At 46.8% G+C, this 23,955-nt stretch overlaps 4 protein-coding genes and 1 long non-coding RNA gene across 18 annotated transcripts; 1 reads left to right on the top strand and 4 right to left on the bottom strand.

Moving 5' to 3' along the window:
* Positions 1 to 275: 275 nt before the first annotated feature.
* Positions 276 to 5,447, bottom strand: LOC136188912 (protein sidekick-2-like). 11 transcript variants are annotated; one of them, XM_065976761.1, is made up of 16 exons: positions 4,193 to 5,447; positions 4,044 to 4,145; positions 3,893 to 3,994; positions 3,561 to 3,840; positions 3,411 to 3,489; positions 3,128 to 3,348; positions 2,983 to 3,066; positions 2,488 to 2,853; positions 2,188 to 2,434; positions 2,024 to 2,154; positions 1,622 to 1,800; positions 1,450 to 1,564; positions 1,238 to 1,387; positions 767 to 1,177; positions 550 to 709; positions 276 to 505 (listed from the first exon to the last, which is right to left on the bottom strand). In XM_065976761.1, the coding sequence occupies exons 6-15, from the start codon at positions 3,288 to 3,290 to the stop codon at positions 564 to 566; spliced, it is 1,992 nt and encodes a 663-aa protein (XP_065832833.1). In that variant the 5' UTR covers positions 3,291 to 3,348; positions 3,411 to 3,489; positions 3,561 to 3,840; positions 3,893 to 3,994; positions 4,044 to 4,145; positions 4,193 to 5,447; the 3' UTR covers positions 276 to 505; positions 550 to 563. The 11 variants fall into 11 exon arrangements, with proteins under 11 accessions (XP_065832833.1, XP_065832802.1, XP_065832826.1 ...); XM_065976730.1 differs by having other exon boundaries at positions 3,893 to 4,145; XM_065976754.1 differs by having other exon boundaries at positions 3,561 to 3,994.
* Positions 5,448 to 5,542: 95 nt separating this feature from the next.
* Positions 5,543 to 12,867, bottom strand: LOC136190401 (zinc metalloproteinase-disintegrin-like 8). The gene is made up of 25 exons (XM_065978545.1): positions 12,781 to 12,867; positions 12,522 to 12,580; positions 12,390 to 12,472; positions 12,271 to 12,334; positions 12,133 to 12,218; positions 11,942 to 12,078; positions 11,793 to 11,881; positions 11,679 to 11,744; positions 11,559 to 11,627; positions 11,335 to 11,507; positions 11,196 to 11,277; positions 11,064 to 11,145; positions 10,957 to 11,014; positions 10,798 to 10,900; positions 10,678 to 10,749; positions 7,682 to 7,783; positions 7,547 to 7,627; positions 7,444 to 7,497; positions 7,350 to 7,388; positions 7,240 to 7,303; positions 7,091 to 7,181; positions 6,934 to 7,035; positions 6,805 to 6,886; positions 6,157 to 6,718; positions 5,543 to 6,045 (listed from the first exon to the last, which is right to left on the bottom strand). Exons 4-25 carry the CDS (start codon positions 12,280 to 12,282, stop codon positions 5,645 to 5,647), a joined length of 2,607 nt encoding a protein of 868 aa, XP_065834617.1. The 5' UTR covers positions 12,283 to 12,334; positions 12,390 to 12,472; positions 12,522 to 12,580; positions 12,781 to 12,867; the 3' UTR covers positions 5,543 to 5,644.
* On the top strand, positions 9,202 to 10,566 carry LOC136190412 (uncharacterized). The gene is made up of 4 exons (XR_010670547.1): positions 9,202 to 10,120; positions 10,185 to 10,266; positions 10,326 to 10,383; positions 10,443 to 10,566. It is a non-coding gene; the product is annotated as an uncharacterized lncRNA (long non-coding RNA).
* A 1,227-nt stretch (positions 12,868 to 14,094) lies between the features above and the next one.
* On the bottom strand, positions 14,095 to 19,675 carry LOC136190511 (ankyrin repeat domain-containing protein 1-like). 3 transcript variants are annotated; one of them, XM_065978708.1, is made up of 17 exons: positions 17,485 to 19,675; positions 16,930 to 17,431; positions 16,848 to 16,876; positions 16,694 to 16,798; positions 16,607 to 16,631; positions 16,480 to 16,547; positions 16,272 to 16,403; positions 16,093 to 16,218; positions 15,947 to 16,045; positions 15,793 to 15,897; positions 15,632 to 15,733; positions 15,496 to 15,583; positions 15,337 to 15,441; positions 15,170 to 15,286; positions 15,015 to 15,119; positions 14,861 to 14,965; positions 14,095 to 14,801 (listed from the first exon to the last, which is right to left on the bottom strand). In XM_065978708.1, exons 2-12 carry the CDS (start codon positions 17,249 to 17,251, stop codon positions 15,515 to 15,517), a joined length of 1,182 nt encoding a protein of 393 aa, XP_065834780.1. In that variant the 5' UTR covers positions 17,252 to 17,431; positions 17,485 to 19,675; the 3' UTR covers positions 14,095 to 14,801; positions 14,861 to 14,965; positions 15,015 to 15,119; positions 15,170 to 15,286; positions 15,337 to 15,441; positions 15,496 to 15,514. The 3 variants fall into 3 exon arrangements, with proteins under 3 accessions (XP_065834780.1, XP_065834789.1, XP_065834769.1); XM_065978717.1 differs by lacking the exon at positions 17,485 to 19,675 and having other exon boundaries at positions 16,930 to 17,469; XM_065978697.1 differs by lacking the exons at positions 14,095 to 14,801; positions 14,861 to 14,965; positions 15,015 to 15,119; ... (10 more) ...; positions 16,694 to 16,798; positions 16,848 to 16,876 and having other exon boundaries at positions 17,259 to 17,431; positions 17,485 to 17,651; positions 17,730 to 19,672.
* Positions 19,676 to 20,291: 616 nt separating this feature from the next.
* LOC136194693 (receptor-interacting serine/threonine-protein kinase 4-like) lies at positions 20,292 to 23,939 on the bottom strand. 2 transcript variants are annotated; one of them, XM_065983908.1, is made up of 18 exons: positions 23,727 to 23,939; positions 23,345 to 23,675; positions 23,271 to 23,299; positions 23,109 to 23,222; positions 23,032 to 23,056; positions 22,906 to 22,976; positions 22,690 to 22,830; positions 22,509 to 22,634; positions 22,363 to 22,461; positions 22,211 to 22,315; positions 22,055 to 22,156; positions 21,908 to 22,006; positions 21,752 to 21,856; positions 21,578 to 21,691; positions 21,418 to 21,522; positions 21,290 to 21,367; positions 20,661 to 21,234; positions 20,292 to 20,604 (listed from the first exon to the last, which is right to left on the bottom strand). In XM_065983908.1, exons 2-18 carry the CDS (start codon positions 23,652 to 23,654, stop codon positions 20,324 to 20,326), a joined length of 2,478 nt encoding a protein of 825 aa, XP_065839980.1. In that variant the 5' UTR covers positions 23,655 to 23,675; positions 23,727 to 23,939; the 3' UTR covers positions 20,292 to 20,323. The 2 variants fall into 2 exon arrangements, with proteins under 2 accessions (XP_065839980.1, XP_065839972.1); XM_065983900.1 differs by having other exon boundaries at positions 23,271 to 23,675.
* Between the last annotated feature and the right edge of the window lie 16 nt (positions 23,940 to 23,955).

Genomic DNA, 23,955 nt, shown 5'->3' with positions numbered 1-23,955 from the left:
TACATCACTTTCAATGGAAACGAATGCACTTCCCCCGACACTATCGAAGGAATCGTGCACGGCGATGAGACGAAAATCAATTCGCTGAGTACAGGTCGTCATCGTGAAATCGTAGGCATTTGCGACAACCTGCCAGCTGGGCCAGTGGATGTCGCTGTTCGCGTCGGAGCATGCCACAACTACCCCAGGGCAAGCGTACATAACGGCTGGTCAACCGTGTCTCGCATTATCATTGAAGAATATCCAGCCGTGATTACGTGATGCGCGCCCCGAACTCGAGTTGTACGTTTTAGTCTCTATTGTCATGATAAGCGCGTCACTCGTCTCAAAAATGACTCAAGAGCCTTCTAGCGAATAGAAACGATATAGCAGCTAGGACCACCGTTGCTTGCAGATCGCGACGATCGACGCCGTCAATCTACGCGCGGCTGCTCTCCTCGCAAATTTCGTCATGTCGTCCTCCAACGAAGTCGAAGAAGCACCGTGACGTCTCGATCTTTGCGCTCTGAATAACATACAGTACCAACAACGCTTGCTAAAAATATTCACCTAAGCATAGACACTCAATGCCTGGCGGCTGTCTCGACGTCTGGCCATTCCGCTCGTGTACGAATGCCTGAAAAGTTTAGTCGAATTTCTCTTCGCTCATCGTCAGAGCTGTCTGTCCGGAGAGGTTGACACCTGTGAATCATAGGCGCTGTCAAAGGAGCTAAACGATTAAAATAAATACATGTACAGGTTGACACGTAATAAATTCTTTCAAAACCTGCTTCGCACGTTGAGACATTCGTCAGGCCAATTCCACTTGCTCCCACGTCGGAATAAGCGCGTACTCGTATGGTGTAGATACGGTACGGTACAAGACCACCGAACTCAAATACACCCGTGACGTTGCTTGTGTTTTTGACGACTTCCTTTCCGGACGAAATGCTTGCTTCGACGCTGGTCAAAACACCATTAGGAATTACAGACCATTTTACTCTTATCCATGTGGAATTTTTGGCATCGACAACGATATCTGGCTCGTTGGGAACAGTCGCTGGCTCTTTCTTCGTAGGCTCTACGGTTGCTGGCATGGCAGTCGTTTGCACAGCTGTCGTTACCAAACCGGGTTTTGCTGAACGAGCTGAAGCCGTCGCAGTCGTCGGCGCGGCTGTAGTTACTGACGGCGTTGTACCTGGCGAAGCAGTCGACGAGGTATAAATTGAGCGCAATAGGCAGTAAGGGTTGCACTGACCGAAGCATTCGCTGATGTCAGAGAAGCGTTTCCCAGATAGTGTGCAGATGTCGCAATTTCGTCCTTCGACGCCTTTTCTGCATGGACACTGCCCCGTTACATCGCTACAAGTTTGATTGACAGAACCCGCAGAGAAACACCCACACACTACTTTTATAGAAAGGGAACAAAGCTTTTCTACGTTTTAGCCACCAAATTTTATATGGTTTTACCTCTGGAAGTCATAGCCTGAACAACTGAGGTAAAAGGACCGCCTCCTCGACCAGTGAAAGCCTGCACCCACACTGAGTACTGCGTAAATGACTCAAGGTATGATAGAGTAACACTCTGAATAAGAGTGCACTATTATCGCGTATCTAAGCTTTTGCAAGAATTTGCACACACCGTAGACTCGGGAGATACGTCTAATGACTTCACAGTGCTGTTGTTTGCGGTGAAGTAAACGACATACCTGTTTAGTTTACCGTTGGTTTCAAAGCACCGCAGTTCTCTCCACTTCACAAAAAGCTCTTTTCGTCCTGGTACTGCCGAAACGGTTACATTTTGAGGAGCTCCGCTCGGCTCTAAAATTAAAAAAAGAAGGCATCGTTTACACTGATCACAGGTTACACTGAGCAAAGGCTATACACGTTTGTAGATAACAACTCCTCATCTAAACGAGTCCGACCATAATAAAAACGGCAGAAATTCTAAATTTTAGATGGGCATTCGCTGTCACACGAACTCACTGAAGATATGCTGTGGTACGCTTAGCTAAAATGTAAGGTATGTAAATAAGAACCTTACTGTTTTCGGAAGTTAAAATCGTTCCGTCGTCCCTGTCGCCGTAGACAGTTTTTCCATAAACGACTTCCGGCGTTGAAGGCACAGGCAAGTCTTTAGTCAGCAGACGAACAAAAAAAGAGTAATGCCAATAGCTATGAAAAAGTATATGTCTATCTGCATAAAACCTTTTCAAGATGCATATAGTAGCTGCCGTGTCCGTTTCATTTCGTACCGTTGCAAAAGTAACTCCGTCGTCGCCAAAACAGGTAATGTACGATGGATTTACGGCGCGCCAAAGAATTTGAGTCGCGTAGTACAGTCCATTAACATCCTGTTGAGCTGGATTGGACCAAGTGACTCTAACGCAGCTCGTTTGACAGGACGTCACATTTACGTTTTCGATAGAGACAACGGTGGGTTTACGGCTGGGAGCTAATTAATTAAATTGTGCCTTATAACTGAACAGTAAATAGAACAAATTTAACCTGCGTAAGTTCTTGCAGACCGATATGGAGAGAAAGGGCTCGGACCACCTTGAGAATAGGCACGAATTCGGACGTCATAAACGACAAATTCTTCCAAGTGTACAAGAGCAGTAAAGTTGACGTTTCCGCTCGCGTTAGCAGAACGCAAATCGGTATCAAACTCTTCTCCGCTGTAGTTTATCTCATATGCAGTTATGCCATCAGATTTTGGAAGGGCTTCCCACTGCACACGAAGCTGAGCTGGAGAGCAGCTGTCACACAGCGCTGTGACGATCAAGCCACTTGGAGGCTGAGGTGCTGGCGCTGCTGAGGATCCGACGATCTTCAAAAAGGCAGTCCAGAAGATGAAACTCAAAATCTTGCGTTCTAAATCAAAGTTGTTCATATAGTGCGTCGTTTATTAGAGGACGGCGTTTATTAGAGTAAATACACGGTACACTTCCTGCTAAGGCCTACGTATAGCCGGTATCGAGCCCAATCGTGCACGCTTCTTACCTTGAGAAACAAAACTGAAGTAGCGTTTGGTAACGTTATATAATTTCATTGAGAATCCACTTGATTTTTGTTCTTCGGTTTCTGCTGCAAATGAACGCAAATCGGAAGCTTGGCGTGAGCAATTCTTTTCGGATTATGCACCTACAGAATGAAAGAAATGTTTGCTGAGGAGACACCAGACTATGACGAGTGAAGTGTCGCGGTGCTGAGTGTTGAGTGCTGTATATACCGCATTTCGTTAAATAGCCGCCGCCCCCCGCTTCTGCTCCCTCCCTTTTTGTGGACGCCCTTTCTAAAGCAAATCGCATAATGGGCTTTTAAAAGACGTTCCAGACTCGGAGGCGCCTCGTCGCGGCGACAAATTATCTAAAGAGCGGGATTCATTAATCAATTAATTAATAATTAATCGCTTGCGCAGGACAAATCACCGCAAGTGCTGAGCAACTTCACATCCAGTTGTCACTTGCCCATAGATCGATCGTCCGGAGATCGCTCATTGTTTCTCACCTTTGAAGTTAGAGCGGATGACTCCGTATACTAAGCATCCTCCCCGCTTGGGGTAAGTCTGAGTGGTCTACCTTTTTCTCCTCGAGATGTCTCAAATAGAATCGAAGCCAGAAGCAGGATCGCAAACGAAACGAAGTACGTGGCGAACTCATAAAGAGGCCACTAGTGCGTCTTTAGGGCGACCGTTCTTTAGAGAAGCGCGAGACCATCCAGCCAGACGTCAATTAAATTATTGACTGTGGGGTAGCACCATAGCTGTTGCTGCTGCTGAACTCTCTTCAAATCACAGCCAAAATCTATTGACGGAACTGGCGCATCATGACATGCATACAAATACGGCGTGTATCTACCCTAAAAAATTTACAAATAATTTTTAGCGTAACAATGAGACTGCGAGACGTGCCCGAGTTTCAAAATTGACCTCCGCACCATGACGTAGTAGCCACTGCAAGCCAAACGCATTTCCCCACTTGCACGCGAAGTGAATAGGACGCCAGGAGCCGACCTGAACCTGTTAGCTATCAATTTTTCTCGTATCCGACGTGTGTACAGACATCGTTGATGTTGTAGTCGAGCCACTCGTGCGCTTCCTCCGCCGTCTTGAACAGCTTTCTTGCTACGTAGTGAAGGGCGTTTAGTCCCAATAGAATGTTCGCCTGGACGAGAAAATACCAGGAAAATAACAAAGCGGTTAGAATAGAACCTGCTAGATCGGTGGAGAGAAAGTTTCTCAATCGATCGTCGGGGTGGAATTCTTCGTTATCAATCGATTCACAGCGTCAACGGGCGTCGTCATTTTGCTGATCAGCAGCGAGTGAGCTTGGGCAAAAAGAGCCCCATCGGCTGCCTATACTTACAATCAATCACTCAATGCTAAGTTCTTGGAGCTTTTGCTCGCCGGTATAGTAGCGGCAAGCCCTCACATCCCGATTTTCAGGTGGGAAGTAGGATGGGGCCCCCAAAGTGCCCAAACCGTACCTGGGTCATGGCCGTAGTTTTCGAAAATCGGAAAAGGCAACTCGTTTCGGATGTCTTTCAGGCGCCGAAAGCCTCAGAAACTTGTGGAACAGCGAGTCCTTCCTTTTCTTGGAACGACGAATCGACCAACGGGAGAGAATCTTCCTACAGTGAAAGCACGATGCTGTCCCCATACCAGAAATAATTAGGGGTGCTTTGACCCAAGTCATGAACCAATCAGCCGTAAAAAGGCGCCTCGCTTCGTCGGAACACGATCGCATCGTCGTCGACGCTCGTCGACAATTCGGTCAAAAGAATCGGCGTAGTCGATCGTTGATTCACGTTTAGAGTCAACGATGCCGTCGAATTGAGTTCCAGTGTCGTTTCGCCTCTCGACGGCGGCGTAACGACGCGTAGAAAGTCGTAGAGTAGGCGAGACGAGAGCCAGATCCTTAGGGCATAGATGTAAGAGGAGATGCTTAGGGGAAGATAGCGGGATCCGTGATCGTAGACGAGTCCGACGCTCGTTGAGAGATCGCAGGCAGGGATCGCAGGCGTAGCGTCGATAGCGTAGAAGGCGTCGAACCGGTACCGCCCTCTTCGTCGTCGAAGTCTTGATGCGAATATTGAACGGGATCGACGGCTTCGGCGACGGCGGTTCGAGCGCGACAAGTCGTCGATTTGTTTTCTCGACGCGCACGAGCACGCGTTCGATAGCGATCGTCTTACCGGCGTCCGATTCGACGACAAAGGCGAGACGATCGAATTCGCGTCGGTGCGTGTAGATCGACGGCGTCATCGCGTTGCACGCGACGCGAGGCGGTTCGACGACGCCGCACGTCGACTGGAGCGCGAGAAAGCGGAGAGCGCTGCAGTTGTTTAGTGCTCAAAGAAATCGTTGATCCACTGTTTACGGCGACGAGACGGGGACGAAAGAGAGAGGCGAGAAAGAAAGCAGCGGCGAACGTCGAAGACAGAATATCAGACCTGATATCCGGACATCTTACGTATCACGTGTTATGTGTGTCTGGGGATAAATACAACACAAAGTACAGTATGACCATAGATAGAAGAAGAGACTAATAAGCATGGGCCCCTAAGCATGCACCTTTGTCATAATTTCGATCAAGGAGGCCCGCATGCTGGATTTTCATTTTCACTGTACGGCGACTTTTCCCCATCACAGTCTACGTTCAGCCTAGCGGCTCTCATTTTCTAAAACAGTAGCGTATATTGGATCGACTGCAACAACGCTAGAATAAGCTGGATTTTCAGCCGCTTCGTGCACTGGATCGACTGCAACAACGCTGGAATAAGCTGTGGCCGTTTTGTGCACTGGATCAACGCTAGAATAAGCTGGATTTTCGGCCGTTTTGCTAGACAGCGTTTCGAGTCTCATTTGCGTGGTTATTGTTTCATCCATGTCAGCCATTTGCCACTTTTGTTTAGGGGAATAGTACTTTGGATCATCGCCCTTTCCTTTTGCAATATTTACCGTTTGTCGTCTTCTTCGCAAGCAAATGACAGTTATCACAAAAATCAGCAATAGAGCAATAGCCGGAAGTCCAATAGCCAGAGCAAAAGTCATGCCACCACCTTCTAGGCACAAAGAAAATAAATAAATAAATAAATAAATAAATAAATAAATAAATAAATAAATAAATAAATAAATAAGCATACAAACAAATAAATTTCATGAACGAAGATTACCTTTTGTTTCATTGGTAGGCTCTACGGTTGTTGACACAGCAGTCGTTTGTTCAGATGTCGTTACTGGCTCTGTAGTAGCTGTCGTTGGCGATTTAGTAGTTGCAGTCTTTGTGGTAGGCGCAGTGGTCGCAGGCTTTTCCATAGTCGGTAGCAGAGTAGTTTTTGGTGAAGCAGTGGTTGCAGGCTTTGCAGAAAGCACAGCTTTTGTAGTGGATGTCGTTAATTTTCCAGTCGTCGTTGAAAGAGCAGCTGTCGTCACAGTCGTCAGAGCGGCTGCAGATACTGACGGAGTCGTAGCCGGCAAAGCAGTAATCGTAGGCTCTGTCGTCGTCGGCACTGAGGCGGTCGTTGGTAAAGCTGTCGTCACTGCCTCAGTTGTAGGAGCAGCAGTTAACGCAGTCGTCGGCGCGACTGTGCAGTTGGGAGGAAAGTATCCTTCGCTGCACGAGCACTCGTTGTTACTGTTGCACACCCCGTTTCCCGAGCAAATTTGGCGATTTTCTCCGACCGGGCAAGGCTTTACTATTGTACTCAGATGCATGCACTGTTGATTGAGACAAATCTGAAATTAATAATGCTGGCGTCAGTTATCAAATTTGTGACAGCACATCTAGACAAACTGTACAATACACACGCAAAGGATTGCACCTCTTCTGGGCCGCAAGTAATTCCGTTGTTAACCATTCCTACTACAGGCGTCTCTTCGTCTCCATCAGCCGTGTAGGCTCCCCTAATTTCAATTTATCTATGCTCAGAACTAGAAAATCCCTTTCCTACCGACAACCAGTGCTTGAGGAAATAGACACTGTGTTAGCTTCTTGCCGAAGTATTGGATCGGTGGATCCTCTTGAGCAAAAGAGGAGCCCGCATTGCTGATCTCTGTAGAGATTAATTAACAGAAGATGCTCTCATACATGTATTACAAAGTTTGTACTTGGCTTCGCACGCAAAAAAGGTACCATTAGTTCGTGCGCAAAATCCGAATTGGTCTCCTCCGACGTTAAGAGCATAACAGACAATTGCGTCTGTTTAATTAAAAAGATCCCGTCAGTCACTCAGTGAAAAGGTGACGTTACAATTCACCAGATCCCCAAATAGACCGGCACTGTTTTAGGCGGCTGTTGCACCCTCCGTCGTAGCATTTTGACTAAAAGACAATGAGAAAAGCAAAACCTTGGTCTATTGCTGCTAACTTCAACGCGATCAAAGCACGCCGTCCCGTTAGACTGGCACTGTTATAGGCGAAAGAGAGTGAGAAAAGCAAAACCTTGGTCTATTGCTGCTAACTTCAACGTAATCAAAGCACGCCGTCCCGTCCTGCAGGTGAAGGTTTGCCGGGCACTGAAAGCACTCCAGAGTTGATAGTAAGCCATGCAAACGAAGTCTATACCTCTCCGTTATCGCCCGAGCAATATTCCGTCAAGTCGCACAGTGTCGCCCCTTCCCGACATGGAACTCCTTCAGGTAAAAACTAACAAAAAACAGTAAGCAAGATTGTGCGATCGGTGACAGTCTCTGGACTCACCGAGCACTCGCTAGTATTGCAGCAAAGTCCGTTCGCACACTGGGATCCGGGCTGCAGCAAGCAAGTAGAGCTGTTGCAGCATTTGCTTAAAGCACCGCATTCCTAAGCATTTATAAACAAGTTTTTGTTTGGAAAAATGTCTCGGTTTGTCTTGCATAAAATTGCAGGTGTAACAGTAAAATACAAAGCAGAGTGCAACGTGAAGGAAAAAAGAGAAGGGTACTTGATGGCGATGATGATGAATATTATCATCGATGATCAAGTATTCTTCTCTTCCTCAATCATACAGATTGATCACGCCTTTGCATTTCATTTTACTGTTACAAACGCAAGACCGTATGTTGTGGGTTTTTAGAGCAGGAGTTTTACAGGGCTCTGCCGAGAATATTTTTAGTGTGGGAAGAAGGTATGGAAGGATAGATAAAATACGCAATTTTAAAAAAGTCCGGGACAATTTTAAAAATCGTCAAAGATAATTTCAAAATGGTCCTAGGCAATTTTAAAATCTTGCCTTGGACGATGCTTAAAATTGCTTTGAAGAATTTTAAAAATTGTCTTGACGATTTTCGAAACGGTCTTGGACGATATTTAAAATTGCCTTGAATATTTTAAAAATGTCTAAAAACGATTTTTAAAATTGTCTTGGACCATTTTTAAAACTTTTTTGACGAATTTTTCCAGCATTTTTATCACCGGCGACGTCGATTTGCTCGTTTCGGCAGCAGTTCAGAGTAAACGTCAAGGAGAAGATTAGTGTACAGCATTCTGAGCTGTGAATGAGGAGTGTCTCTTGACTGCGGTAGGGAGGCGTGTTCTCAGTCTCACACGAGAAATGAGGCGGCGCGTGCCGTCTGCTTCCCGTAGTCCTCGCAGACGGCGATTACGATTACACCAGATCGGACGACCACTACCGCCGCCTAAACACTCACCACCATACCAGTCTAATTAACAGCGCCTCCCCTGCCGCCCCTGCCGCCAACCTTTTTACAACCCCGCCCTCCGGAAACAAACGGGTATCCCTTTGAGGGGCCCACTAAAACCAGGGTTCTGCCCACATGGGTCGGCATGGCCTATCGCTGACCCATACTACTATAACGTTATGACAGCCCGTAGCTTGCAATAATTACTGCCGGATACATCGTCCAAAACAAATTTGAAAAAGGTTCAAGACAATTTCAAAAACCGTCCAAGACAATTTTTAAAATGGTCAAAGACAATTTTAAAAACCGTCCAAGACTTTAAAAATTGTCTAAGACAATTTCAAAAATCGTCCAAGACAATTTTTAAAATGGTCCAAGACAATTTTGAAAATGGTCCAAGAGCGGCAGCAGGGGGCGGCAGGGGAGGCGCTGTTAATTAGACTGGTATGGTGGTGAGTGTTTAGGCGGCGGTAGTGGTCGTCCTATCTGGTGTAATCGTAATCGCCGTCTCATTCTCGTGTGAGACTGAGAACACTCCCCTCACCATGGTACCCGTCTATCACGCCTCCCTACCGCAGTCAAAAGACACTCGTCATTCACAGCTCAGCAAGAATGCTGTACACTACTCTTCTCCTTAGCGTTTAGCTTGAACTGCTGCCGAAACGAACAAATCGACGTCGCCGGTGATAAAAACCGAAATGCTGGAAAATTCGGGTCCAGGAGTGGTCGCCTGCCCTCCAACCTTCACACCTAGGCTATGCGTTCCCCTTGATCGACTTCCTTCAGGGACCTGGGACCCCACTAAACTCCGTTTGTCAACCTGTCGCTAGCACTGCCCTAGCTCTTTCGCGTTTGGTCAGCTAGCTTTTGCGCTCGGGTGAGCGACAGCTAGGGGAAGCCGTGCCTGTTGTGTCCTCGGTGATCGTTAGGGCAGGGCTCGCTCTTTCGAAAATGTCACAGAAGTTTGGAAGTATACCTTTCAGTTCTTTTCTGTGCCGATATATGCGCTTATCGTTTGCGGCATTGGGTTAATTCTTCCTAGGGCATGGGCGAAGTGGCAGCAACGGAAAGAATGTATATGGCAGAGATATTTGTGTCTGTCGAGGGCTTGGCCAGGTACTTCAAAAATTCTATCATGGGCGGCGATGCCGGCGCGTTCATTTCTGCAGCAGCAGAGGCTATGATGAGCAGTACAGCAAGCGTGACTAGCTGACTCTGAATGAGCGGCAAATGAGGTGCGTGGTATTTTGACTACGGTAGAGAGGCGTTTCGCTTATTTTGACTGGTACCATGGTGAGCATTTAGGCGACTCACCACGCTCCCACGAGAAATGGAAAATTGATACCGTCACGCCTCCCTACCACGTCTAGACAAAATACCGCACGCACCTCATTCACATCGCTCATTTCAGCGAGTCACAATGCTGAGCTCCTTAGCGTCGCTTCAACTGCTGCAGCGACGGGCACAACGCCATCTCCCAGGCCCCTCGCGCATAGAATTAAATAATGAAGAGCGATCAGTACCTAACCAAGCCCCACAGACACGGGCACATATCCCTTACCGGTACATATTTCTTACGTCAGTTTTCATCACTTTGCCCAAGCTCCGGAACAACAAACCGAACGCCGCAAACGCACATCGGCACGACCTTGAAAAAACCGAAAGGTAAGCGCATTTTTACAACGGGTGTACCGAAAACATGACACCATCCGTTCTGACCGCAGCATTCCAAACTTCTCTGAGAAGGCGGAAACGTATCCACCCCCCACATCAAGAAGCCTGGTAATTAGATGCAAACGAGCATTCCAACTTCTGTGACCTCACATCCTGTTTCACGAAAGGACCCAAATTTCTCCGAAACTAAAAGACAAGGACCCTAACAAATACCCAGGTGCACAACTACAATGTATCGGACACCTGACGGACGCAGTCGCGACAATTTACCACCAACCACTTTTCCGGTACGCAACGACAAAAATTTTTTGACCCCGAAAACTATGTCTCGGTACTCAGGTACCGAGACAAAAAAGCAACCTATAATGTAGACGAAAAAACGCCAGGAAGTCCAGTAGATACCGCTGTAATTCCACAATCGCACTCCTCTCCTTCTTCCACCAAATGATTTCCACATTCAGGAGGACTGAATGCCTATGAAAGAGAGTATTCGCAGTAATGCTCACTGAGCCTGCAACTCACGTTGGAAGGAACGTCGAAGAGGCAACTGCCGTGACCGATTGCTAAATAGTTCAAATAGTCCAACTCGCTGCATAACGAAAATTCAGTGGGCGGTCGATTCGGACTGCAGTAGAAAAAAATCCTATCATGCACTAGCACCTTTGAGAAATTGGTGCTCACTTAAACGAAGCCGCCATAATGCACCCAATTGTATCATTAAAACAAATATCACAAGGACCTTGAAGTAGCCTAGTGTGAAATACGCGGTTCCTCACGATTCCACTTACGGAAGTCGCCGTGTAACATTCCCAAGTTGTGCCCCAACGCGTGGGTCAAGGTCAAACCCGTCGCTCCAACAGACACGAGGAACTACACCCAAAACGTCGCCGTTAGGCACACTGACGACCGAAGTCACTCACCTGAACGACACCAGCAGCGCCAAACGCGGTGCAAGTTCCGCCTTGGTAAGCTACGCCGACGCTTCCGGCCAAGTCGACTTGCCTAAGAATCAAGAATGCATGCCGATTAAGAGTTAATAACGAGAGTTCGCACACTCACGTTAGCAGATGAGCGACGTCGTTGGGAACGGTTTGAGACAAGACAGTTCGACGATATTCGGCGAATCGCGCAAGTGTAGTACCGGCGAGAGAGCTGACTTCAATTTGATCTCCGTTGTTCCACGTTATTACTCCGACTAAAACGACTCTCGTATTCAGCTGCCGTCTATAATTCTATAGACACGAAGATTTTGATCGAGGCAATATAGGATTGCTTAGACGTACTTCATCAGCAATATTAGCAATCTGGACTGTTTGAGACTCTACAGCAGCCACGCTCCCCAAAGCAGTGAACTAAAAATTACGTGTCGTATGAAGAGAGACGAAGTGGTAGGCATTCCTTACTCGACGGTTGTCGTTCACTAGTAACAGTTCGACGTACTTTGTCTCTCCGAAGACGTCTCTGGGAATCTGAGCGCACAGAAGTCTCTCACAGGCAGATTTCTATGACAGACGTACCCTCATTTGACTTCTTTTGGCAATTTCGTGTTCAGCAAAGGGCGAGCGAATTGGGTTTGAAAAACGATGCGTACGATTGGATTCGTTCCCTTCGAAATGAGACAATTTATCATGACGTCAGATACCGGTACTAAATATTGCGCACTCACCACAAGTATTCGTAATAGGAAACGCCTCCAAGTCGCTTGCCCTTTCGATGGAGTGCAAGAAACTGCCATCTAGTTCGTCCTTGAGCGGATTGATGTAGAAATACGTATCCAAGTCAGAACCATAGAAAAACACTCCTCTGTATAAAAGAAAACGGTAATAAACCAAATGTCAATCTCCTCTGCAAACTAACTCTAATCCGCTGCAGCTGCTAATGACTGCATTGGAGTTAGCGAATCCGGAAACTCGACCGTGATAATAGCAGTTGTCAATGCCTTTCTACAAACGACTCTGAACTTGCAGGCTCCTGCACGACTTCATTATAAACAACCTTCGTTATCATCTTTCCTTCTTCCGTGAATGATATCGATACATAGTTTTCTGAGAGTAAATTTCTAAAGTCGATTTTAGACTCGCGTATACATTTTCTGCGCTAAATAATAATCCTACGTGTTCAACTCAAGCTCTAGAACCAATTCCTTTCCGAATACTTGCAATCGCACTGTAGTTTCATCTACATGCCAGCCACCCTTCTGCATAACAAATTCATCTTGCTCCCGCAAAGCGCAACTTGATCATTACCTTCGCCGTAAAACGCCTGCCTAATGGTTGTCCAAATTTGTCTCAAGGTAAGACGATTTCTATACAAAACCCTTAGAAAAACAACCCAGGAGAAGACTCGTAATAATATTAGAGCGGATGACTCCGTGAGCATCCTGTCAACGGAGATAGTGGAAGACGTACGAACAGCGACTAGTTTTAATTATGCGAGCGTGTCTCTACATGCATGTACCCGAATTTCCTTCTCTTGTCCCCCTCCCCGCTTGGGGTAAGTGTCTACCTTTTTCTCCTCGAGATGTCTCAAGTAGAATCGAAGCCAGAAGCAGGATGGCAAACGAAACGAAGTGACTGCTACGTGGCGAACTCATGGAGGAGGCCACTCGTGCGTCGCTAAGGCCGATGTAACGTAACAGTAACGCGACTTCCAAGTATGGTCAAGGAGATTGATGTTTTAAGCAATTTAGGTAAGGTACGGTACCCGGAAGATCTAAGTAACCTATTAACGCCCAGCGTGTATCCAGTAGCGTTGGGAAAACACCAACGCCGCGTCTTGGCCATTCACAGCCTTGTGAATGGCCGTAACCTCATTGCATCTAATTACCAACTAAAAATAAATAATTTCTACGTAGCAGTAATAGGTTCCTTAGTCGACGGCTTCTCACTTTAGTCTCGTAGCCAAAAAATGTTCGAAAAGAAATAAAACGACTCGGCTGTGATGAACATGCGTCCGTGATATTCTGAATGACGCAGGTGTAGTCTGTCAACAAAAGCCGTTTGCTCACAGGTTTTAAATATGGGCGTGGTCACCGTCAATCAGAATTTCGCTCTCGGGTACGAGAAAACCGTGATCCTTCTTCTTGCGGCTCGGCTGCAATTTTAGCGCGAAAATTCGACTCGCGTTTTTTTGCTCCATGTAACGACGCGCAGAAAGTCGCAGAGTAGGCGAGACGAAAGCCAGATCCTTAGGGGAACGATAGCGGGACCACCGTGATCGTAGACGAGTCCGACGCTCGTTGAGAGATCGCAGGCGTAGCGGACCGGCCGGCCGGCGTAGCGTCGATAGCGTAGAAGGCGTCGAACGGTACCGCCCCCTTCGTCGTCGAAGTCGAAGAAGCACGTCTCGTTCTTCGCGACGTTGATGCGAATATTGAACGGGATCGACGGCTTCGGCGACGGCGGTTCGAGCATAGATATCTATGGTTCGAGCGCGACGAGTCGTCGATTTGTTTTCTAGGCGCGCGAGCACGCGTTCGATTGCGATCGCCTTACAGGCGTCCGACGACAAAGGCGAGACGATCGAATTCGCGCGATGCGCAGCCTCGATGCGTGTAGATCGACGGCGTCGTCGCGTTGCACGCAACGCGAGGCGGTTCGACGACGCCGCACGTCGAATGGAGCGCGAGAAAGCGGAGAGCGCTGCAGTTGTTTAGGCGACGCGGCAAGACGATTGCGGGGGGCTCAAAGAATCGCTGATCCGCTGTTTACGGTGAGTTGGGCGACGAAGCGGGGACGGATGAGGGAACGAGAGAGGCGAGAAAGAACGCGGCAGCGGCAAACGTCGAAGACAGCATCATCGCGAGGAAGTGTACTGTAACTGTGCCACGTGGATAAATACAACGCTTTGCTAAATAGTGTGTGACTTGATAAAAAACTTCAAACAGTAATATACGTGCAGTGTTGTCGCGAGTTATTTCGCATGTAGTAACAAAGTCAACTGAAGTAGCCAAGCTTATGAGGTTGCTATGTGATTCAAAACCACCAAGTCCTCTATGGAAGAACGGCTCTCTCTTTCCGGTCGAGTAGAAAATATGAAGTGTTTGAAATTCCTCTCTTTCACTTTGTTGTTCACTTCCTCGGACGAATAAATAGCGGGATCTTGGTGTAATCGTTTGAGATGAGAACTGTCTAAGTAGAACCAGTTGAGACGAACTCCAGGGCTCTTTCTGACACACGCTTCAGTGATCTTCGATTTCAGGTCATCTAAGAATTCCTTCGCCTCGACTTCGCATTCGGCTTTGCTTGACCAGCGAAGAATAACGTCGATGCAGTGATGTCCCTTCTTTACACCCATTTTGATAAGACACTCGAGCGTTTTGTCGTCGACGAGCTTCAGTAATTTGATGCCGTCCTTCCACATCATGTAACTGACGTCTGCCATGTAAAAGCAGCAACATTGGAGAATGACGAGAGACGAAGGCGAGATGATATCGGCGGATTATTGCACTGGTATCGTTGTCCACGATACACGTCCAGCGTTGAATCTTCACTCCAGGCGTCGGCAGGAATTAAATCGTGAAGAATCTGATACCGTGCACAGTTCCAGAGCGTATGTAAATTATTTTCACCAAGGAATACATTACCTCGTCTTCACACTTGACGTGAACACCTTCCTCGATAAATAGATCAATAATTGACATCGCTGTGTTATCATTCTTTGCAGCCAGATGCAAAGCATCTTGTCCTTTCTAAAAGACTCTACTAGAGGACGAGAAAACAACAAAAGTTCTGACTAGCCTTATTTTTGGCAAAAACGTTAGCTTTTAATTTAAGTAGTTGGTGAATAGCAACAAAAGAAGGAGGATTTTGACAACATGAATGCAATAGAGGTGTTTGTCCCTCCTAAATAGTAAAAATCACTAAAAAAGTATAATAAAATATCATACAAGTACCTCATCAACAGATTCGATAGCAATGTGTTTGTCACTGACAAGATATTGAAGAACGTCTTTTACATCATCTTCACACTCTGAGGGGTGGGTGGCATAAAACAAAGCCGTCCGCCCAGACTGTATTGAAAAGAGACGGCGATTTGCATTTGTAAAAAGTCAACGCTCACGTTGTCTTTTGCTAAGCACTCTGCTCCTTTTGCATCTAAGTAGCGAACTTTCAATGATCGATCTATTTCGCTTTGACACGCTCTCATGAAAGGCGTTCTGCCAAACTAAGGAAGAAATAGAATAAATTAATTAAAGTAACACAAGTGAAATCTCCTGACTTTGTCAGCACTATTCAGATCAGCATTGTGCTCTTGAAGCCATTTCACTCCAAAACCAGCAGGAAGAATGCAGAAGAGTGTCACCATTCTATCATTGAGTAAGAAATTTTTTGCACACCAAAACAACATCAAGTACCTCGTCAGTAGCGTTTACGCTCATTCCTTTCTCAATAACAAAATAATGAAAAAATTCGTGAGCTTCCGTAGAAGACGAAAACGAACGTTCAGCTGCAAAAACCTATTAATTAAAGGTAATTAAACTATTGCACAAGAGTGTTGATGCCAAATATCTGTTACAAGATCGGCAGGCGACAAAACGTAGCCATATTCTTCTAAAAGGACAATTTTCTTCAATGCGTCGCAGGAACCTTTACAGGCATAATGATACGGCGCACGTTCAGACTAAAACAAGAGTTTGGTGCACCTATTTGAACTTAAGTCAAAGTCATACTTTGTCTTTCGCGTTAACACTTGCACCGTTCTCGACAAGCCATCTAACGCCAAAAATATTTCCCCACTCGCACGCAGAGTGAAGTGGACAAAGTCCGTGCTGCATACACGCATCAGTTCGTTTACCAATTCAAAATGCATTGATACCCGTGATGACTCGTCGAGGTTTTTATTTTTCTGCGAAACCAAATAGCCGAGCCACTCGTCCGCTTCCTCGGCCGACTCAAACTCTCTTCCAGCCACAAACCGAAGGACTGACGAGGACGGAAAGAACTATAAAACGGAATCGTGTGCACCAATTAAAAACGTCTTCTCGAACTTCATACCTGTTCAGATCGAAAACCTTTTTCCGTGGAGAGAAACCTTTTCAGTTCATTCACGGACTGTGGATCGTGTCTTCCCTCGATTATTGCGATCAATTTTTCAATCACAAAACGAGAGGACAAGGAACTCCGTCTCTGCCAACGACAAAATAAGGAGAGCGGAAAACCACGATATCGTGCCTCGGTTTGCAAGAATATAGTCACGCCTTACAAGCGGCTTCTCGAATTTCGCTTTTTTCGCCGAAGGGAAGGAGGACGCCATACATGTAGCAACAACGTCTAAAGTAAATTAGGTACTACAGCAAACCGCTCAAACTTTGATAGAGTGAAGCACTTACCTGTACGTTCAACCTCGCTAAGTTGCTAAACCAATACAGTATATAAGTGAAGACACGTCTACTATATACAATTAATAGTGGTTGTACCCTCTTAGAGAAAGAAGCTTGACGTTCACCGCTTTCAACGTTGCTCCTTTTGCGCGACAGAGGCGCAACGTTTGCTCGATCGCCCCCATCACCCCCAGCAGCGGGCTATAAATATCTTGTTAGAATGCCGTACATAAATTTACGTAATCTTTACCTTAGTAGCAGCATCCCGTGCTAGAGCGCCTATATAAAAAAAAGATGAGAAACAGAGGGTAGTTGAAAGGTTACACTCTTACTGAAGGAAGTAACTTGAGTTTGAACTTGAAGCTCCTTTAGAATGGCGTCTCTTGACACTCCCCCGTCTTCTATGCGTCGAAGCGTTTCGCAGAAAGTGTCAAACGTCGGAGACGGCTTTTTCTTCAGCAGGCTGATCAACTCTCTTGCTCCTTCAAGGTCGCTTTGTTTCCTCTTTGCGCGCACGTTCTCGTAGTCTGCGTCGCTAAGAAGGCTCGCCGCCACAAGCGCATCAAGAAGCACACCGTTGAGTAGTCCCCCGATAAGAGGAACGACTTTGTCTTGAATAGGACGAAGCTTAGCAATCCATAGAGGATCCGCCATAGGAACTGTCAAACGTCAAAACTAAAGCACATGACTTAAATCACGAGGTGATCATATCAGAGATAACATAGATAATTATCTCGGATTATATCAAGCATGCGTGTCGCTCGGCCACCATTCGATAGTTCGTCGCCTTTGCCTGTAAATGTCGTGAGATTGATAATCCTGCCATGGAAGCGCCTAGTGCCGTCACGATTTGCTATCATTTGCTGCTACTATACAGTCAATTTCACCGGTAATCTCAGAAGCAATGGCAAATTAGGAACTCCTGAAACTGGCCCGGGCAGCAACAACGACGCAGTTTCCCTGTTGACGTCATTTTCTCCGACTCGACGCCTGTACAGGAGTACAAATTTCTCCGGACAAAACAGTACCGTAGGTATTATAAGAAATTGCCCATCTATTTGTCACATGAAATCAGCAAAACAAACGGGTCAACAACGAATGTACGCACTAAGAAGCAGATATGTATCCTTACCTTTACTCGTAGGCACACACACCCAAACAACCGCCATTGGCCCAAACCTTTCCCACGGAAGCGCTGGTCTTCACCAAACAGCAACCGCTTCCACAACTCGGCATACCCGGCAGGCAGTGAACAGTCTGGTAGCCGTATGCAAAGATCTGGGGTTTGGGCGCCCGACTGCCTGGAGCACCAGTGCACTTTGCAGGCTGAATGCGCTTCCCTTCGCACGTGCGCCACCCATCACAGAGCGTTGTCTCGGCACAGTCACCAGACTGCGATTGGCCCAGAGCGCCGCCGACGCCGCCCCATACGCTTGCGAATGTATTATAGGTCCACATCTGATCGGCGCTTCCGTCGCACTTTGCCAGCACCAAGCTACGATTTTGAAAACTCGGCACTCGATTTTGTTGCTTCCCGGCGAAAGCTGGAGCTCGAGTACCGGCAGTCATGTTTGCGCCGCACGACGTGAGGGTCGCTGTCACGTTATGCAGCGTGCAAGTCTCGTTAGCGGCGTCGTGGGTCCAGCCCGTGCACGTCGAAGCGTAGCCTCCTGCCTCGACTTGCTTTTCCAGCTGCTTGGCACTTTGAGCGCCGGAATTCTGACACGCGTAACAACATGCCGTTGGGTAGGCCGTCTGGAACTTGAAGAAGGCGCCGGAAATGCCATTACCGTAGCATTGACCCGGCTCCTGCTTGCACGTCGACGGGATCGTTCCACCGAGAGCACGCGTTGCAAGGCACATAGTCTTATCGCACTTCAGTGTCACCGGAGAGCTTGCGTTGGTGTTATTAGCTGGGAAATTCCACTGCGGAGCAAAGTCGCAGTTTTGAAGGCCAATTTCGTACACTTGACCCTGATCTAGGGGTTTCGTCGGCACCATGCACGGCCCTGGCGGATACTGCGCAATGGGCGGAGGTGGAGCGGGCTTGGGCGGCGCCTCTCCAGCCTTGGGCCAATACGCGGACGGATCTCCGTACATTTGCAACCGAGCGGTGGTGCAGCACGACGCGCAATGCGCTCCCCGGGCGAGCTTCACAAAGCCACCGTCGCCGAAGTTCGAGCCCCAGCTATTGCGTATGATCCAGTACGGACCCTTGAGAGGATGTGTGCCAAAGCCCACGATGTTCGTAGCGTGATTCGTGTGACCGTGAACGCAGTTGTCCGCCGTGACGAAGCTCTGCTCGTCGGCAGTAGTGCCGAGCAACGAGTTGACTGCCGTCTGGACGGGACCGTTTTGCAGTACCCAAGCAGCGACCATGTCTTCGCCCGCAGAGGAAAGACTGCCTCTGGGAATCTGATTAGCAGTGTAATTGGACCAGCCTTTGATCGCTTTCGACGGGACGAAGTATTTCCAGCAGCCTGCCGGATTTCCACTGGAGTCCGGCGTGGTATCATAGGTGCAGTTCGTCTCTATCGGTTTATTTGCTGGATTACCGCCGTTTTCTCCGCAATTCTTCCCACTGCATTCGTGAAAGAACTGGTCGATGCACGGAAAAACGTTGGCGGGGTCGATACCGCGGCTGCCGCCGTAACTCGGGTCGTAGTTCGGAGCCGTTGTGTTGTAGTGGCAAGATAGCACCTAGCTGACGGTCTGACAGAGTCACTAGTTGTCCTGTCTTGAGAAAGTGTTGCGATTCGGCCGCCTCCAGGTGAGCATACGTTCCGCAACTTCCCCGCACTGTTTTTTGATGGACGTGGTTGCGTTTCGACCGCCAGGCCAGGTTCGCCAGTCGACAGAAGCTTTCTTTGCTCCCTCGACCCATGCGTCCGGTAGCGGAGTCCACGGGTCTTCAGAAAGGCCAAATAGCTCCTCTTCGCTACGCGGCTGCGATCCGGCTGCGGCAATGAATTTTTCCATCTCGCGTTCAGCGTCAAGTGGATCCACCCAGTCCGCTGGAGCTGGACCAGCAACTTGCTGATCAAAAGCCTGCAAGAAGGAGACCTCCAATAAAAGAATAAAGAGGAGAGCCTTTGCCATTGGTAAAGGTTACTCAAAAGTAGAGTACCTGCGCAATACTCTAATTACACTTATTAAATTATGATAATGTCGCTTACGATCCTGTTTCTGCAATAGATGGAGTCAAATTTGAGGTACTGTAATGTGTATGGTGACGTCATTTATCTTTCTCGTGTCGCACTTCGTTTCAATGAATGGTCCCGAACAATTAAGAAGACCTCTTACTGCATGACGCCGCCTTGGGTGCGATTCCTAGTCCATACTGACAGTGTTGTTGAAATTTCTCTTCGATAGATCTTCGGTTGATACCAAACTCATTGAACCAGCGTAGAAGCTGACCTACTGTCGATACTGCTTGCTTCCTCCACACCTCCAGAACCTTGAGCATACGAGAGAAGTTACCGCGTCATTGCTAATGGCCAAGCGCATGCAATAGCAATATCTTCCATTTTGATCTGTTGACAGCCGCACATGCCCTCATCAAGTCGTCTGCATGACACCGTCTCTTCATGGGTGGGAAAATAAACTTGAAAACTCAGGCATGACCTCACTTTTTGCTCAAACTTAATTAAAACTCAAACTGAACTATTATATTTAGCACATAAAAGAAGACAAAATGAAACCTCGTGCGGTAGTTTAGTGAGGACGTCAATATTGACAGTGCTGTTGCAATTTCTCTTCGATAGATCGTCGATTGATACCAAACTCATTGAACCAATATAGTAGCTGACCTACTGTCGGCGATACCGTTTGCTTCTTCCAAAACTCCAGCACCATGAACATACGAGAAAAGTCAGTACAAGTGAGGTCACGAACGTATTTTCGTTCGTCCAAGCTAATGCCAAGCGCAATAGCAATGTCTTCCCATTTTGATCCGCCGACAGCAGCACATGCCTTCATTAAGTCGTTTGACACAGTCTCTTCATGGGCTGAAAAAAACACCAAATGACAATCATTAAATGCAAAATTTTGACAGAGCTCATACCTGAAGAGAAACTAGTCTCTGATACCAAAACCACCAAGTCTTCTACAGGAGAATGAGTCTCTCTTTCCGGTCTAGTCGAAAAAATCAAGTGTTTGAAATTTCTCTCTTTCACCTTTTTGTTCACTTCCTCAGACGAATAAATAGCCGGATCTTGCTCTAATTGTTGGAGATGAGAACTGTCTAAGTAGAACCAGTTGAGACAAACTCCAGGGCTCTTTTTGATACACGCTTTAGTGATCATCGATTTCAGCTCATCTAAGAATCCCTTCGCCTCGGCTTTGCATGCGGCTTTGCTTGACCAGCGAAGAATAACGTCGATACAGTGATGTCCCTTCTTTACGCCCATTTTGATGAGACACTCGAGCTTTTTGTCGTCGACGAGCTTCAGTAATTTCTTCCACATCTTGTAACTGATGTTTGCCATGTAAAAGCAGTAGCATTGGAGAATGACGAGAGACGAAGGCGAGATGATATCTGCGGGATTATTGCACTGGTATCGTTGACCACGATACACGTCCAGCATTGAATCGTCACTCCAGGCGTCGACAGGAATTGAATCGTGACAAAGAGGAATCTGATACCGAGCACAATTCCAGAGCGTCCGTAACGTATGAATTAAAATACATTACTTTTTCGATTAATAGATCAATAATTGGCATTGTTGTGTTATCATTCTTTTCCGCCAGATGCAAAGCAGTTTCTTTAGACTACAGAGACTCCACTAGAGAACGAGTAAGCAACAAAAATTCTGACTAGCCTTATTTTTGGCAAAAACGTCAGCTCCTGATTCAATTAGCTGCTGAATAGCAACATGAGAAGGAGGATTTAAACAATAAGAATGCAATAGAGGCGTTTGTTCTTCCTAAAGAGTAAAAATCACTGAACGATTATAATTACCGTATATATCATGCAAATACCTGATCAACAGATTCGATACCAATGCCTCTGCGAATAAGATATTTAATAACCTCTTTTACATCTTCTTCACACTGTGAGGTGTAGGTGGCATAATGCAAAGCCGTCCGCCCAAACTAAATTAAAAAGAGACGTCGGTTTGTTCATTGTAGAAAAAAGATGACGTCAAATCTCACGTTGTCTTTTGCTAGATAGTCTGCTCCTTTTTCATCTAAGTAGCGAACTTTTGATAAGCGATCCGTTCTGCTTTGACACGCTCTCATAAAAGGCGTTATGCCCGACTGAGAATAAACCCGAAATGAATTAGGGTAACACAAGTAAAATCTTCTAACATCGTCGCCTTTATTAAGAGCAGCTTTGTTCTCTGCAAGCCATTTCACTCCAAATATGCTTCCAAACCAGCAGGCGGAATGCAGAGGACTGTCGCCAACCTATCATTGAGTGAGATATTTTCGCACACGGCAGCAAGCATCAAGTACCTTGTCAGTAGCGTTAACGTTCATTCCCTTTTCAACAACAAAATGACAAAAAAACTCGTCAGCTTCCTTAGATGACGAGAACGAGCGTTCGGCTGCAAAAACCTATTAATGTAACTACTGTATCGCGCAAGAGTGTTGATCCCAAATATCTGTTACAATGTCAGTAGGCAACGAAGCGTAGCCATGTTCTTCCATAAAGAGAATTTTCTTTAACGCGTCAGTGGAACTTGTACAGGCATAATAATACGGCGTACGTTCAGACTAAAACAAGAAATCGGTGCATATCCGAAATCAATTCTAAGTCATACTTTGTCTTTCACGTTGACAGTTGCACCGTTATTAACAAGCCATTGAACGCCAAAAATATTTCCCCACTCGCACGCAGAGTGAATTGGGGGTGCTCCATGCTGCAATTACGCATCAGTTCGTTTACCAATTCAAAATGCATGGATACCCGTGATGACACGTTGACGTCTTTGTTTTTTTCCCAAACCAAATAACTGAGCCACTCAGCCGCTTCCTTGGCTGACTTGAACTCTCTTCCGGCCACAAACCGAAGGACTGACGAGGACGGGAAGAACTATAAGAAAACGGAATCGTGTGCACCAATAAAAAGGCCTTCTCGGACTCCATACCTGCTCAGATCGAAAACCTTTTTCCGTGGAGAGAAAACTCTTTAGTTCATTCACCGACTGTGGATCGTGTCTCCCTTCAATTATTGTGATTAATTTTTCAATCACCAAACGAGAGGACAACGATATCCCCGAACTCCGTCCCTACCAACGACAAAATAAAGAGAGCGGAAACCACGATCTCGCGCCTCGGTCTGCAAAAATATAGTCTCGCCTTACAAGCGGTTTATCGTCCAGTTTCGCTTTTTTCGCCGAAGAGAAGGAGGATGCCGTACATGTAGTGACAACGTCTAAAGTTAGTAACTACAGTAAACCCCTCAAACTTTGATAGAGTGAAGCACTTACCTGTACGTTCAACCTTATTAAGTTGCTAAACCAATATTATAAGTGAAGACACTTGCTACTACAGTAAGTGGCTGTACTCTGGTAGGAAAAGAAGGTTGATGTTCACCGTCTCTTTCAACAGAGCTACTTTTGCACGACCAAGACGCTTCACCAACGTTTGCTCTATCGCCCCCATCACCTCCAGCAGCGGGCTAAATATCTTGTTAGAATGCCCTTACAAACATTTAGACAATCTTTACATTGGTAGCAGCATCCCGTGCTAGAGCGCCTATAGAAATAAGATCAGAGGGTCGTTGAAAGGTTACGCTCTTACTGCAGGAAGTAACTTGAAGCTCCTTGAGAATGGCGTTTCTTGACACTCCCCCGTCTTCTATGCCTCGAAGCGTTTTGCAGAAAGTGTCAAACGTCGGAGACGGCTTTTTCTTCAGCAGGCTGATCAACTCTCTTGCTGCTTCAGTGTTGCTTTGTTTTCTCATTGCGCGAACGCTTTCGTAGTCTTCGTCGCTGAGAAGGTTCTTCGCCACAAGCGCATCGAGAAGTGAACAATTGAGAAGGCCACTGATAAGAAGAACGACTTTGTCCTGAACAGGGCGAAGCTTAGCATTCCACAGAGGATCCGCCATGGGAACTGTCAAACGTCGAAACTAAAAGCACATGACTTAAATCACGAGGTGATTATATCAGAGATAACATACATGCGTGTCGCTCGGCCACCATTCGATAGTTCGTCGCCTTCGCCTGTAAATGCCGTGGAATTGGTAATCCTGTCATGGAAGCGCCTAGCGCCGTCACGATCTGCTATCATTTGCTGCTACTCAAATAGACCGGTGATCTCAGAAGTATTGGAAAATTAGGAACCCCTGATACTGGCCCGGGGAGCAACAACGACGCTGTTTTCCCGTGGGCGTCATTGTCTCCGACTCG

The sequence above is a fragment of the Oscarella lobularis genome, chromosome 1, assembly GCF_947507565.1.
Source record: "Oscarella lobularis chromosome 1, ooOscLobu1.1, whole genome shotgun sequence".
Classification (NCBI taxonomy): Eukaryota; Metazoa; Porifera; class Homoscleromorpha; order Homosclerophorida; family Oscarellidae; genus Oscarella; species Oscarella lobularis.
The sequence above is the reverse complement of the archived record's forward strand: the minus strand, read 5'-3'. Positions and strand labels throughout refer to the sequence as shown.

What these genes read in the sequence shown, in the direction of transcription:
- LOC136188912 (XM_065976727.1), bottom strand. Translation starts at nt 3,290, where the DNA reads ATGCGATTTGCTTTAGAAAGGGCGTCCACAAAAAGGGAGGGAGCAGAA. An exon ending in GATTTTAACTTCCGAAAACA is followed by an intron (nt 1,801 to 2,023) that starts GTAAGGTTCTTA and finishes TTTTAATTTTAG; the next exon opens with AGCCGAGCGGAGCTCCTCAA. An exon ending in ACGTATCTCCCGAGTCTACG is followed by an intron (nt 1,565 to 1,621) that starts GTGTGTGCAAAT and finishes ACTCTTATTCAG; the next exon opens with AGTGTTACTCTATCATACCT.
- LOC136190401 (XM_065978545.1), bottom strand. An exon ending in TAGTGAACGACAACCGTCGA is followed by an intron (nt 11,628 to 11,678) that starts GTAAGGAATGCC and finishes CGTAATTTTTAG; the next exon opens with TTCACTGCTTTGGGGAGCGT. An exon ending in TTTTTTGCGTGCGAAGCCAA is followed by an intron (nt 7,036 to 7,090) that starts GTACAAACTTTG and finishes TAATCTCTACAG; the next exon opens with AGATCAGCAATGCGGGCTCC.
- LOC136190511 (XM_065978697.1), bottom strand. Translation starts at nt 18,976, where the DNA reads ATGGTCGCTGCTTGGGTACTGCAAAACGGTCCCGTCCAGACGGCAGTC.
- LOC136194693 (XM_065983900.1), bottom strand. Translation starts at nt 23,654, where the DNA reads ATGGCGGATCCTCTGTGGAATGCTAAGCTTCGCCCTGTTCAGGACAAA. An exon ending in AACTGGACGATAAACCGCTT is followed by an intron (nt 22,831 to 22,905) that starts GTAAGGCGAGAC and finishes TGTCGTTGGTAG; the next exon opens with GGACGGAGTTCGGGGATATC. An exon ending in ACGTCAACGTGTCATCACGG is followed by an intron (nt 22,462 to 22,508) that starts GTATCCATGCAT and finishes GCGTAATTGCAG; the next exon opens with CATGGAGCACCCCCAATTCA.